Source organism: Pseudogymnoascus destructans (assembly GCF_001641265.1).
Source record: "Pseudogymnoascus destructans isolate 20631-21 unplaced genomic scaffold scaffold_4, whole genome shotgun sequence".
NCBI lineage: Eukaryota > Fungi > Ascomycota > Leotiomycetes > Thelebolales > Thelebolaceae > Pseudogymnoascus > Pseudogymnoascus destructans.
This window is the reverse complement of record NW_020167523.1, coordinates 1,384,421-1,397,449: the sequence shown is the minus strand read 5'-3', so window position 1 is coordinate 1,397,449 and position 13,029 is coordinate 1,384,421. Positions and strand designations below refer to the sequence as shown.

Below are 13,029 nucleotides of genomic sequence, written 5' to 3'. Positions count from 1 at the left end.
TACAGGTGGTCGGCGAAAGCGAAGTGCATCCGGAAAGCGAAATTGCATCCCGTCATACTGTATAATGGACCAAGCACTCGAATTCCTTCGCAAGAACCCTTCCGAAAAGCCAATCACCGCCGCTCGAATTTATAACGTTAATACGAAGACGCTTAATTTCTATACTCGACGAGCGAAGTTGAAAGCCGCCGAAGCCCCAATATTGCCTCCTATTTCTAAACGCGGAGGACAAAATAAGATACTCTCGGAGGTACAAATTAAGGCGATATACAAATATGTCGAAGATTCGTATCATGCAGGTTACGGGGCATCAAGAGCAATGGTTAGAAACCAGCGCCTTCATGGCGCTGGTTTCAGGGCTTTATAAAAAGCCATTCTAACCTTTTTCGAGTCGTTCAAACGAAAGCGATTGCTCAAGTTCGAGTTACAACTCATGATATTTCGGCGGTAGAGGACTGGTTAGGTGCCTCCTGATTTACTTAATCCAATTCCTGATCCTGAAAAAATTGCACAGGAGTCAGAGATTCAAGAAGATGCCAATATTCAATTGATTTCAACAATAGGGTGGTCGGGATCACAGGTAGACGACGACGATGAGACTGGACTTATAAGATTTAGTGGCTTGGATGAGGACATATTTACAGACAGGACAGAAGATAATTTGGATTCAGGGTTGTTTTAAAGTAAGAATAACGTGCATGTATAACGAAAGTGCCAAACAAGCGAAAGTGCCAAAATATCGCGACTACCCCATAAGAATTGCGATAAATCCACCACAACAATATAAATTAATTAAAACTACTCGGAGTCCTCTTCCTCAGACCTGTCTATTACAATCTGACAAGTGCGCACATTGTGTCCAGTCTCACCACACTTGCCACAGCGACGTGCATGGGTTTCTTCCCTTGGCTTCCGACCACTACTTGCCCTTATTTCTTGCTCTACTTGCTGCACAACGTCCCTCTCGTCCTGTAGCTCCTGTGCTACCTGTTGACTAAGTGATCCTCCTTGCTGTAGTCGTGTTTTTTTAGCTCTCCGGCGCTTGCTTAGCACTTCATTTGCCTGTCGCAGGTTTTGGTTCTCTGCTTTTAACAATGCTAATTGATGCATTATTTGCGATGCACCCTTTGTAAACTGGTCAACAGCTGCAAAGATTGAGGTTGGAGAGCTATTTTGATGATGCGCAATTCGGTTTTTAATGAAAGTAGACTGTGATACAGCTTCAGTTGGGTTATTTGGTGTCTGAGAAACCCATGGTTGAGCGGTGTTTGGGCGAGAGGTTGGAGGTGTTGGCGTCTTAAACCTAAGGTCAAGTGTAGATATTACACTCTCAGGGCTAAATGGAAGAAGCCCAGCACCTCGGAACCCTCCCTGAATATTGCTTTCTGTCATTGCAATGTTAAATGCAGCGTGGAAGGCAGGAAAGAAGTCATCCTTAGTAATGTGAATAATATGAGCCCGCATCATATCTTCAATTTGCCGACCGTAAGCTCTCTTTAATGGGCCAAAACAGCCAACATCAAGTGGTTGGAGTATATGGGAAGAGTGAGCAGGCATACAAAGCGTAATAATGTTGTGTTCTTTGCAGTACTCCTCAAACTTGTCTGAGTGGTGGCTCTCATGACCATCAAGGACTAACAAGCGATAACCACCAACACTCCGGGGCTTTGTGTGCTTCTCAAAATGCTGAATCCAATCCATACCTCTCTCGTTTGTAGTCCAGCGGTAACAGCGATTACCCAATCTGCTGGAAATCCGCTATTCTCATACCAAGATGCAAGGTGGTTTTTACCTGCCACAATGACAAATGGCGGCACTGCCCAACCTTGAGAACTAACGCCTTGGATTACTGTAACCCATTCCCGATTGCCAGGCTGCACCTTTTTTGCCTTTGCCCGCCCATCTGAGCTTGTTACTACCGTTGCGCTTGAGATGACGCCCATCATAAACCCAGTCTCATCAAAGTTGTAGATATCTGCATTGTTGATGCCATACTTTAGAATTGTGTTCCATACAAGCTCAAACCAGCCAGGAATGACTTCTGGATCTTTGCACTTAGCCCTCTGGTAGTCGTATTTTCACTGGAAGTGTGTCCGAAGCTCTACATGGCGCTTAACAAAGTTTGAAGCCCAACGTGACCCGATGCGTGGCGTGTTGCGTGTTGCAAGTAGTTGATTTGCCATATCTTCAACAATAGACAACTGAGGAGGGAACAAGTATATACTGAACAAGAACTGATTCCTCTAGGTTACTTAATTTCCGTAAGTTGGCTTGGATATCGCGTCGTGAAGGTACGACTTGTAAACGGTGACGTAGCTTGCGGTGGTCTACGGAATAGATCCTAGCTGCAACTCAAAGGCGCAAATTTGGGTCGCTTTGCATAGCTTGGATAGCTAGCACTAATTTGCTTTCATCATTTTTATGGCGCATGTTTTGTTGTGGAGGAATTTAACATTTAGTTGGGGGGGTTGGTCACCGCATGATTTTGGCACTTTCGCTTGTTTGGCACTTTCGTTATACATGCACGTTATATTAGATTCTACATACTAATGATATCTGGCTGGCGGGATGCAATTTCGCTTTCCGGATGCACTTCGCTTTCGCCGACCACCTGTAAGGTGGTCGGTGCGAACACTGACGATTAGATCGTACAGAGCTATAGCACTTTAACACTGGTAAAATGGCCATCTTTGTAGACCTAAGCACTAGAGTTATACGATCCTTTTTGTGGGTTGATTAAAGGTCTATTGGTCGAGATGTGTTAACTAAAAAGAGGCTACATGAGTTAGAATTAGTGATTACGAGCTTAACTCGTATATATGCGCAAGTCTATTATCAAGTGCGATATATGCAAACCCTCCCTATCTGTGCTGACTGTAACCCTCACCTGTCTAACAATATATCTGTTCGCACCACCCCGCTTCCATTTGACCCCCCCTCTATCAAAGAGCTGTTAATCACTCTAAACAGACGCGGCACAGCATGACGGGCATTCAGGCTGGCCGAAACATCATCCAATATGGGACCAACTACCAACCCTCTCATGCTCGAGCTGGCTACCGCGGAAGATGTCCCCACCATCTTTGACGTCTGGTTCGCGGCCTTCACGCAACCGTCAATCAGGAAGCTACTCCCCGACACTCCTGGCATATGCGAGTGGCACTGGGACTGGCATCTGGGCAACTTACAAGGCCCAGCACCAAGTACCTACGGATAGTCGACCCGGAATCGAAGGATAAGCAGGGCCGGCCGCGTATCGTCGCGTTTGGCATGTGGGACCTGGATATGCCTTCCACCATGGCATCCAGACTGCTGTAATGTTGGGTGCACCAGATATGAGAATCTAGCCACCCAAGGAAGGGATGAATTTACGAAGACAACACACTGTCTTAGAAAACAGAGCCAAAGGGTCGTAGCTTAGACTATTCCACAACGCAGCAATCAGGTGTATGATATAGTGGAGTGGTTTAGACAAGTTGTAACAAATGTTGAGTCTGAGAACTCAGGGGTAAGTCAGAGGTTAGCACCTCACTGACTTTTCAGAAACAAGGAGTAACAAGATGAATGCTTGGAAGCTTGGAAAAGACGTGGAAGTATGTGATAGTCGATTTACTGTATTGTCTGCTTGCCCTTTCTTAAGGAAAGGGCAATCCTATTTATGCTAAAGGAATGTAGTTCCCTCATTTTCCAAGACTTTCCATGACTTACCAGGCTTGGTAACTGTAGTCAATGTAAGAGAATCCCATAGAACCATCTCTTAGGTTCGTAGCCTATAGGAAGTAAAAGGAGGTCCAAGGTCAGAGTACCCCTATAGACAAATGATGTCATAGACAAATTATGTCACAGACAAATTATGTCATAACTTAACCAATCTTGTGGGTAACTAAAGAGCGATAACATGTAATGAATCATAGAGGTTCGTAGGAGCTTTTAGAGCTATCATTCATGCTCCTAGGCCTCTAGTTGGTAGAGATATGTCATGTGGTAGTATGAGTGATGTCATGTAATGAATCATAGAGGGTTGTAGAGATATGCTATGTGGTAATATCGGCCCAGTAACTAAGGAGCGATGACGTGTAATGAATCATAGATGGTTGTAGCAATCGTTGAGTAGTATTGCTCTTGTTGTTGGTGTGATAAGCCAAAATATGTATAGTGACTTGTAGGTTTGAGGAGGAGATTTCCAAGTTTGCTCTTGAGTTTGATAGCAAACTGAGTGCAACGAATGTCAGTATGACAACTGCCCCCAAGAGGCATGCGAGGACTTTATTACGACGCTAGAAAGTGAATGATGGGCGACGTGAAGAACTACTATAGAATGAGCCCCTCCACCCTTGCCTACAGAATTGGACATTTGGAGAAATGGTTGCTGACTTTTGGGATCGGGGCTAGACCTGGATACTGTAGCCACCCATCCTGATTATGAAAAGCGCGGAGCTGGCGCTATGCTTGTCAAATGGGGCTGCGGTTGCAGATCGAATGCATACCGCATGGGTCCACGCAAAGGAAAACATGGCAAAGGCAGAAGAGGAAATGTCTAAGCACTGAATCGACGCCGAAGGGCCATCAACTGGGATGTAGGCGATAGAGTGTACCTATCAACTAAAAATTTAAGTAACTCTCGCCCTAGCCACAAGTTGGGCCAACAATGGGTCGGACCATATACGTTGTTGGAACGGATTGGGCATGCATTTCGATTGGAACTACCTACCGGTTCTCAAATACATGATGTGTTCTCACCAGATGTCCTCATGAAACCCCCTACCTGGTCAGGATCCGCCTGAGCCTAGCAGCAAAGTTATAGATGGCATAGAGGAATGGGAAGTGGAAAAGATCCTCGCCGTGAGGCTCTGACAGAAGCAACTACAATACCGGGTTAGTTGGGTAGGATACGATCTGGACCCAGAGTGGTACCCAGCATCGAACTTCATCAACTCTCCCCACAAACTCAGAGAGCTTCACACGGAGTACCCACATTTACCAAGACCACCACAGGAACTACTCAGGTGGGTTACGGCATGGGAGACGGGACAAGACTACAATCACGAAAGGGACGACAAAGCGCAAAAAACAGAGTCATTGCTACCCACGATTCTAAAATAAGCCCTCTGAGCCAAGGCGCCTTCACCACCGGAACCCTTGCGCGAGCCACCCTTCCCAAACGTCTCACCGGCGTCACAACAAGCAGCTACCACCATGAGAAACGAAAGGTCGAAGTAACCCAACACAAAGAGCAGGCCAGAGTCCCCTCCGACACAGGGTCTTCCTCCATCCTACGTGTCATACTGACATTCGTTGCACTCAGTTTGCTATCAAACTCAAGAGCAAACTTAGAAATCTCCTCCTCAAACCTACAAGTCACTATACATATTTTGGCTTATCACACCAACAACAAGAGCAATACTACTCAACGATTGCTACAACCCTCTATGATTCATTACACGTCATTGCTCCTAAGTTACTGGGCCGATATGACCACATAGCGTATCTCTACAACCCTCTATGATTCATTACATGACATCACTCCTTAGTTACTGGGCTAATACTACACATGACATATCTCTATCAACTAGAGGCCTAGGAACATGAACGATAGCTCCAAAAGCTTCTACAACCCTCTATGATTCATTACACATCATCGCTCCTTAGTTACCCACAAGATTGGTTAAGTTATGACATAATCTGTCTATAGGGGTACTCTTACCTTGGACCTCCTTTCACTTCCTATAGGCTAGGAAGCTAGGAGATGGTTCTATGGGATTCTCTTACGTCGACTACAGTTACCAAGCCTGGTTAGTCATGGAAAGTCTTGGAAAATGAGAGAACTACACTCCTTTAGCATAAATAGGATTGCCCTTTCCTTAAGAAAGGGCAAGCAGACAATACAGTAAATCGACTATCACATACTTCCACGTCTTTTCCAAGCTTCCAAGCATTCATCTTGTTACTCCTTGTTTCTGAAAAGTCAGTGAGGTGCTAACCTCTGACTTACCCCTGAGTTCTCAGACTCAACATTTGTTACAACTTGTCTAAACCACTCCACTATATCATACACCTGATTGCTGCGTTGTGGAATAGTCTAAGCTACGACACTTTGGCTCTTTTTCCTAAGACAGTGTGTTGTCTTAGTAAAATCATCCCTTCCTTGGGTGGCTAGATTCTCACATCTGGTGCACCCACCATTACACCATACTTGGACGAACTACACCTACTGAAACCTTGACGACTTGGTGGTGCTGCTACTGGAATTGTGTGCCCTCCATACAGCGTCCTTAATCGAACTCCTTCTGAAAAATGCCAATGGCTCCTCGAAGATGCTGATTCGGCCGCATACAAATTTTGTCACATGGACCTTCACCAAGGAAATATACTTGTAAACCCTGAAACCCTTGAAATCACATGTTTCATCGATTTCGAATTCACTGGCTTCTATCCAGAACGATTTGACTTCCGCCGCTACGAGCATGATATCGGTCAACAGCCTGGCTTGATCGAATTCACGCAGGAGTTCTGTTATGGCTACAGTAACGTGACGTCATGGTTACAGGACCAGGGCCTAGTAACGTGACGAGTTAGTCACAGGGGGCAAGCGGGGTAGGCTGCCATGTGACGGGGCTAATGGACAGTTGCAGAAACTAGTGGATATTGGATAGTTGAGCTATCCATGAACTATCCTGAATATCTAGCTATCCGCCAACTATCCAGATTACCCATGAGGCACGACGCCACTATATAAGTAGATAGTATTTCCTTAGATAGGAGCTTCGTGCTCAACTCAATATAGTATTCTTTACAATACTGTAACGTGTTACTTGGAAAGCCTTTGTGTCTAATCCCCTGCCTCCTCTGTCAAGTCAACCTTACGCAAGAAACCTCTGTGTCTTCTATCGTTTAGAAGTCAGCGTTACACTTTGAGCACCACTTCTACGAGGTACCGGCTTACACACAAAGCAACATGGCTGGAGATGATACTGGATCAAATGTTGGATTGAAGGGGAAGGTTGCTACTGAACCTACCATCGAAACCCCACAGGCTCACCCTTCAGATAAATTGAAGATTGCATTCCCAGACACCTTTCATGGTGATCGCAAGAAGCTTAAGAGCTTCATCATCCAGACGGAGCTATGGATGGCGTTTAACGCCAAACACTTCAACAAAGAAGTGGAACAGGTCCTATGGGCTGTGGCACTCTTTCGAGGACCAGCCTCAGAATGGATCTCTAACTACCTCGCCGACTACATGAACCATCAAACACCCGACGGAAAATGCAACACCTTAGCTAGCCAAGGAACGAAGGAAATTTTTGTATCCTGGAACGGATTCGTCAAAACGCGCTCAAAGATTTGGAGACTGTTGACTGTCGAATACGATGGCTGAAGCTTCCAAAGAACCAGTCGATAGAGGCTTTTTGAGATGGCTTTTTTGACTGGTGAGCATACCAGTTTCAGAGTGCGCGATGCTGCTCAATCATCATTGTAAACAGCTGATTTTGAGGCATCTTGGCCTATGTAATGTCGGTATAAGACAATATCTGGTCAAATCAGTTCGATATCGAGTGTATCGTAGTTTTGGTGGGAAAATAAAGAATCCTACAAAGAATATCGAGTTAGCGTGAATATCGCCTAATCAAGTATCGACTTATCGCATGAGAACTGTACTGTACATACAGTACTAATCGTGGGTGGAAGCAATGTGCGGCAACTGGAAGCGAGGGGAAGCAATATGCGGCAACTCAAATTCAACGTGCATATGTTCACTGCTACTCCTCACCAAAACCCTCAGCATTCCCGTACATAGTATTTTATATAGTAATTTAGTGTAAGTCATATAATGGAAGATACTCCTTTATCAAATGCCTGTAAATGGCTGTTAGAAAACCCTTCTGAATCTGCAGGTGTTGCAAGTCAGAATTTCCACATCCCTAGGTCGACCATAGAGTCAAGCGTCAGCTGCCTACACCTACAGAAGCCGTTACGAGGGGATAAGAATAGGGTGCTTTCTACAGCTCAGACAGAAGCCCTTAAGGAATGGATTTTAGAGCAGTATTACCTAGGGCTAGGAGCTAATAGGCATATGGTTTACAGGGCAGTTTGCCACCTATGGAGCCCACTGCCTCCACCATCACAGAGCTGGCTCACTAAATATATCCGGAATGAGCTTCTAGAATTCCATTTTATCAAAGCCTATTGCACAGCAGCGTACGCAAGCCCAAGAGGAGCCTGCTATTGTCAAGTGGTTCGAAAAGTACACAGAATTTGTACTACAGCATGGTATAAATCCAGAGTCAATCTGGAATATGGACAAAACTGGTTTTAGGGTCAGAATTCCAGGGGGTGAGAGAGTTATAGTCCCCTGAGCTATAAAGCAGCTCTACACTTCAAGCCCTGAGAATCGTATATCTATTATGATTATAGAGGCAGTATCTGCAGCTGGACAGAAGATTTCACCCGTACTTGTTGTTCCGGGCAAAATTCATATGGAGGTGTGGTACCCTCAAAACCTTGATGGGAATGAGCTGATACTACCCTCTGAAACTGGCTATTCTAATAGCCAGCTTGCTCTACGGTGGTTACAGCACTTTGTAGAGCATACTGCTCCACATGATCCAGGAAATCCTAAGCTTCTACTCCTCGATTCTCATGTAAGCCATACGAGCCATGATTTCATTATTCTAGCTGCCAAATATCACATCATCTTATGGGCGTTTCCCCCACATCTCACACACGTTCTACAGCCATTAGACGTGGGAATATTCCAACCTTATAAGCACTGGCATAGGCAGGCTGTGCTCCATGCCATATGAGAGATGGATATTACATACAACCTACCCTTATTTATGAGGAATCTCCCACAGATACGGGAGCATACTTTTGAGGATTCCACCATAAGATCAGATTTCCAGAAAGCTGGAATCTGGCCAATAAGCTGTAATACAGCCATCGAAAAGCTACGTACGTACTCGCAGCCTACACAGCCTACTACGCCTACCCTACCTCAGCCTATTACGCCTATACCATCTACTTTTCAGGAGATGGAGGGGCTACAGCGCTGGAAAGACCTGCTTCAGTAGGCCTGGAGTAGCCCCTCAAAACAGAGCTATAGTAACTGGGTTACTGGGACCCAGCGGGTTCTGGCAGCCAGCCAGCTCCAGGAACTTGACCTATGGGCTGTTCGGCAGCAGGTCAAGAACTCGAAGAAGAAGCGGGGGGCCGGGGCTGGAGCCAACTCCAGTGTGGAGGTGAGCTCCGGGCTTCTGAAGCCCATGAGCTTCAGGCCCAGAAGCTCGCTGCCACAGAAGCCCAGAAGCTGAGCCAGGCCAAAAACTGAGCCCGGAAGCAGCTCCACCGGGCAGGAATTGAAGCCCAGAAACAGGAGCGCCTCCAGAAGAAGAGCCTGGCTCAGTTCACTGAATTAGGCCTTCCAATTCCTCCAGGGTTGGAAGACCTAATTACTGACCCAGAGGCTGAAACTGAGAGCGAGTATGAGAGTGCGAGTGAGGGTGGGCGTGGGAGTGGGCGTGGGAGTGACAGTGAGAGTGGGAATGAGGAAGTGATAATTTCATAGAATGGAATTTTTAAGTACCTTTACATACAAATTACTATGGTTAGGTACTTACAGTCACAATTTGAGTTGCCGCATATTGCTTCCCCTCGCTTCGGGTTGCTACACATTGCTTCCACCCATGATTAGACCACTGCTATTAACCGAATTCCAATTTGACGCATAAATCGCGTCGTGTAACCCACCCCTCCTTGTACAACAACCATAATTATGGCACCAACTCGGAGGGCTTTTGCTTCAATTGATGGGAATCGACAGCCCGGTGGCCAATTAAGCCCATACCAACACGGGCAGATTATTGGAACACCTACTAAGATTGCACATGACCTAAACCTTGACTGAAGCACTGTATGATATACAATTGCAGTTGACCTAATAAGCACCGAAGGCAAGAGCCTACCCCGTACACAATGGGGAAAGTCATACACAGAAGCAGAGCAATGCCTTATACTCTGCCACGTACGCCTAAACCCAAATGATACATACTAAGAAGTGAATCTTAATATCAACTATAAAGAGGATACTACAAGAAGCGGCAATTGGCGTGCAAAACGTCACCCTTTCTACTGTACTGCTAATACATGTAGCTAAATGGCTTGCATGGTGTTTAGCACGGAGGAATTGTACAGCAGAGGATTGGGGTCAAGTTGTGTGGAGTGATAAGTGCTCTGTTAAGCGGGGGCAGGGTAACAGGAGCGAGTGGTGTTTCCGCACACCTGCTTAGAAGTGGCAGCGGGAGCTGATCCAAACCTACAGTACGTACGGAGGTAGCGTTTTGTCCTGCCAAGAATGCCAAGGTATGCATAACTTCCCCTCACTTGCGACTGACGAACTGACTGACAATCGACAGTGCCTTTAAAGTTCAGATGATGGCACCGAACATGGATATCTCGACGAGGGCCCTGATTGTGGCCCTCAAATCTCTGACTGGAGGAAAGACTTCAGTGGAAGTTGCTGAGAAAACTGGCCTGTCAACCTGACAGGTCAACCGGATATATGCTCGCTGACCCCAACCATATGCCACTCACCTTACGAGATGAGTGGTTACAGGACGCTCCCCACTCTGGCCGCCTGACAGTTGAAGCAACAGAGGGAGTTGTCGCAAAGGTGTGAACTGACCGTTACGGAAGGGAAAAAACTTGTGCTGATATCATGAGGGAACTTAGCTTGCAAGGTATCGACATCTCCTCCATGACAATATGGAGGGTTTTAAGGACTGCTGGCTTCCAGAAAATGAAACTTATGAGGAAGCCTGGGTTGACGAAGAAGATGAGGGCAGAGAGATTAAAATGCTGCCTCAACCATCAGCACTGGTCAGACAAGACATCTGTGGTACTAAACCATAGACCGGGAAGTTATCGGATATGGAGAAAGGCAGATGAGGCATTTTTACGTAGTTGCATTAGGGAACGGTGGAAATGATACTCAGAATTTATGTTTTGGGGATGTTTTACTTACGACAAGAAAGGGCCATGTCATTGTTGGATCCCAGAGACAAAAAAAGAACGAGACGCTGCAGAAGTTGAAATACATGGAATGAATGAAGAGTTGGAACCAATTTTACGTGAAGAATGGGAATTATCAAATGGGATACGCCGAATGTCTCTACGCAATCTTCCTGGTATAAAGCCACTATGGAGATGGAATAAGAAGAATGGGAAGTTAAGTGAGAAAGGAGGAGGGGGGATAGATTGGTACCGGTATCAGAAAAAGATTCTGATACCAAAGATGTTCCCATTCGCAAGGGAATGCATGGTAGACCGTCCGGATACTATTGTACAAGAAGACAACGCTCCATCACACAATCATTACATTCAGCGGCGAGTATTTCAATTACATGACATTAATCGCCTCTTCTGGTGCGCCAACTCTCCAGATTTAAATGTCATCGAGCCATGTTGGTCATGGACAAGGAAGGGGGCACCAAAAAGTCGACCAGACACGATACGAGCTTGGGAGACCTGTTGGGAAGATCTCCCTCAGTCGCAAATCCAAGTCTGGGTCGAGAGGATTCCTCGACATATCCAGAAAGTCATCCAGCTAGAAGGCGGAAATGAGGACAAGGAGGGGCGAGAAGAACACTGATTTCATAACTATATACATAACTAAATTGTGAACTGTGGCGTTTCCTAGCGTGGGACAAAACTTTTGAACGCTTCCTCTGTACAAAGAAGAACATGAAGATCATGGTTTAGGGGGCTTTTAGGCAGAAGGAGCAATTTATACCTCATAGACCGTGACTTTTAAGTCAAAGAAGTTTGGATATACTGCAAACTCATACCTTGAGGTTCTAGAAGCAGAACTCCTCCCTATTTTTGATTCTCTTGACTCTAGCTACTCATTTATGCAAGATAATGCTCCTATCCATACTAACTACAGGTAAGGTTATAGACTTTCTTGAGGAGCATATAATTACTACACTCTATAGGTGGCCGCCCTACTGTTGAAGTGCGCTTAGTAGGTTCAGTAGAATAGTAAATAAGTAAGGCCTAATTAATCAGAAGTAAAATGCATATCGATTAAAGTAGCTACCATAACTACTCTATATACTATGACACTGTTCCCCTGAGCTAATTCAGGGGCTGGAGTGCCCTGTTTCACCAGCCCAAGGGCGAGGCAGCTCTGGGGCATCAGTGAAACCAGCGCCCCTATTCCAGGGCACGGAGTGAGAACTCCACACCTACTCACCCGATCTCAACCCAATTGAGCACATTTGGTGGCACTTGAAAACCCGGGTGTTTGAGATGTTCCCTGAAATTGCAAAGGATAAATCAAACTCAGAACATGCAAGACGGCGTCTAGAATCATGTTTGCAAGCAGCATGGGACACATTAGACAAGTCATTGTTTGATAAATTGTATGAGAGTATGCCGAGTAGAATTGAGGCGTGCATTCGAGCAGATGGGTGGCATACAAAATACTAGAATACTCATTTTTATCCTATATACTATAGGGGCTTATTTTGTAGAGCTTTCAATTCTAATTACAATGGATCGCTTTTTACAATCTATCGCTCTAAAATTGCATATGTTACGAGCAAATCAATTATCTACGTTCGGTGGCTTCGCAGGTGGTTTTGCGATTCAGTTAATAGCAGTGCTTTCCGCCAGGGCCTACTTGGTGTTCCACCCACTCGCTTTGCTCGTAGGTGGCGACAGCGATCTGTGCACGCGACAGCGATATGTGCAACACACAAAATGAAAGAAATAAGCCTCATATAGCAACTATGTAACTATATAATTAAATAATAAAATCAATAGAGCTACTATCACTATCTCCACTACTACTGTCGCTACTAATCTCAATGTTACTATCACTATGATACTTACCATACCGTAAAATTATCACTTTGGATTTTAACCCAACCTTCTTCCGCTCTGCTACCCTCTTCCTCTCAACCCTTCGCGATTTCAATTTTCCGTTGTTGCACCTGTAGCTGCTTTACTACTTGCTTTGATTCCTTTGCT

General features: G+C 45.4%; 2 protein-coding genes across 2 annotated transcripts; both read left to right on the top strand.

Annotated features, from left to right (window-relative positions):
- Window positions 1-3,019: 3,019 nt before the first annotated feature.
- On the top strand, window positions 3,020-3,239 carry VC83_02168 (uncharacterized protein; the record flags this gene model as incomplete). Its single annotated transcript, XM_024465836.1, has 2 exons — window positions 3,020-3,203; window positions 3,235-3,239. The coding sequence occupies 2 exons, from the start codon at window positions 3,020-3,022 to the stop codon at window positions 3,237-3,239; spliced, it is 189 nt and encodes a 62-aa protein (XP_024326582.1).
- Window positions 3,240-6,955: 3,716 nt separating this feature from the next.
- VC83_02167 (uncharacterized protein) lies at window positions 6,956-7,378 on the top strand (the record flags this gene model as incomplete). The annotated part of the gene is made up of 1 exon (XM_024465835.1): window positions 6,956-7,378. The coding sequence occupies one exon, from the start codon at window positions 6,956-6,958 to the stop codon at window positions 7,376-7,378; it is 423 nt and encodes a 140-aa protein (XP_024326581.1).
- Between the last annotated feature and the right edge of the window lie 5,651 nt (window positions 7,379-13,029).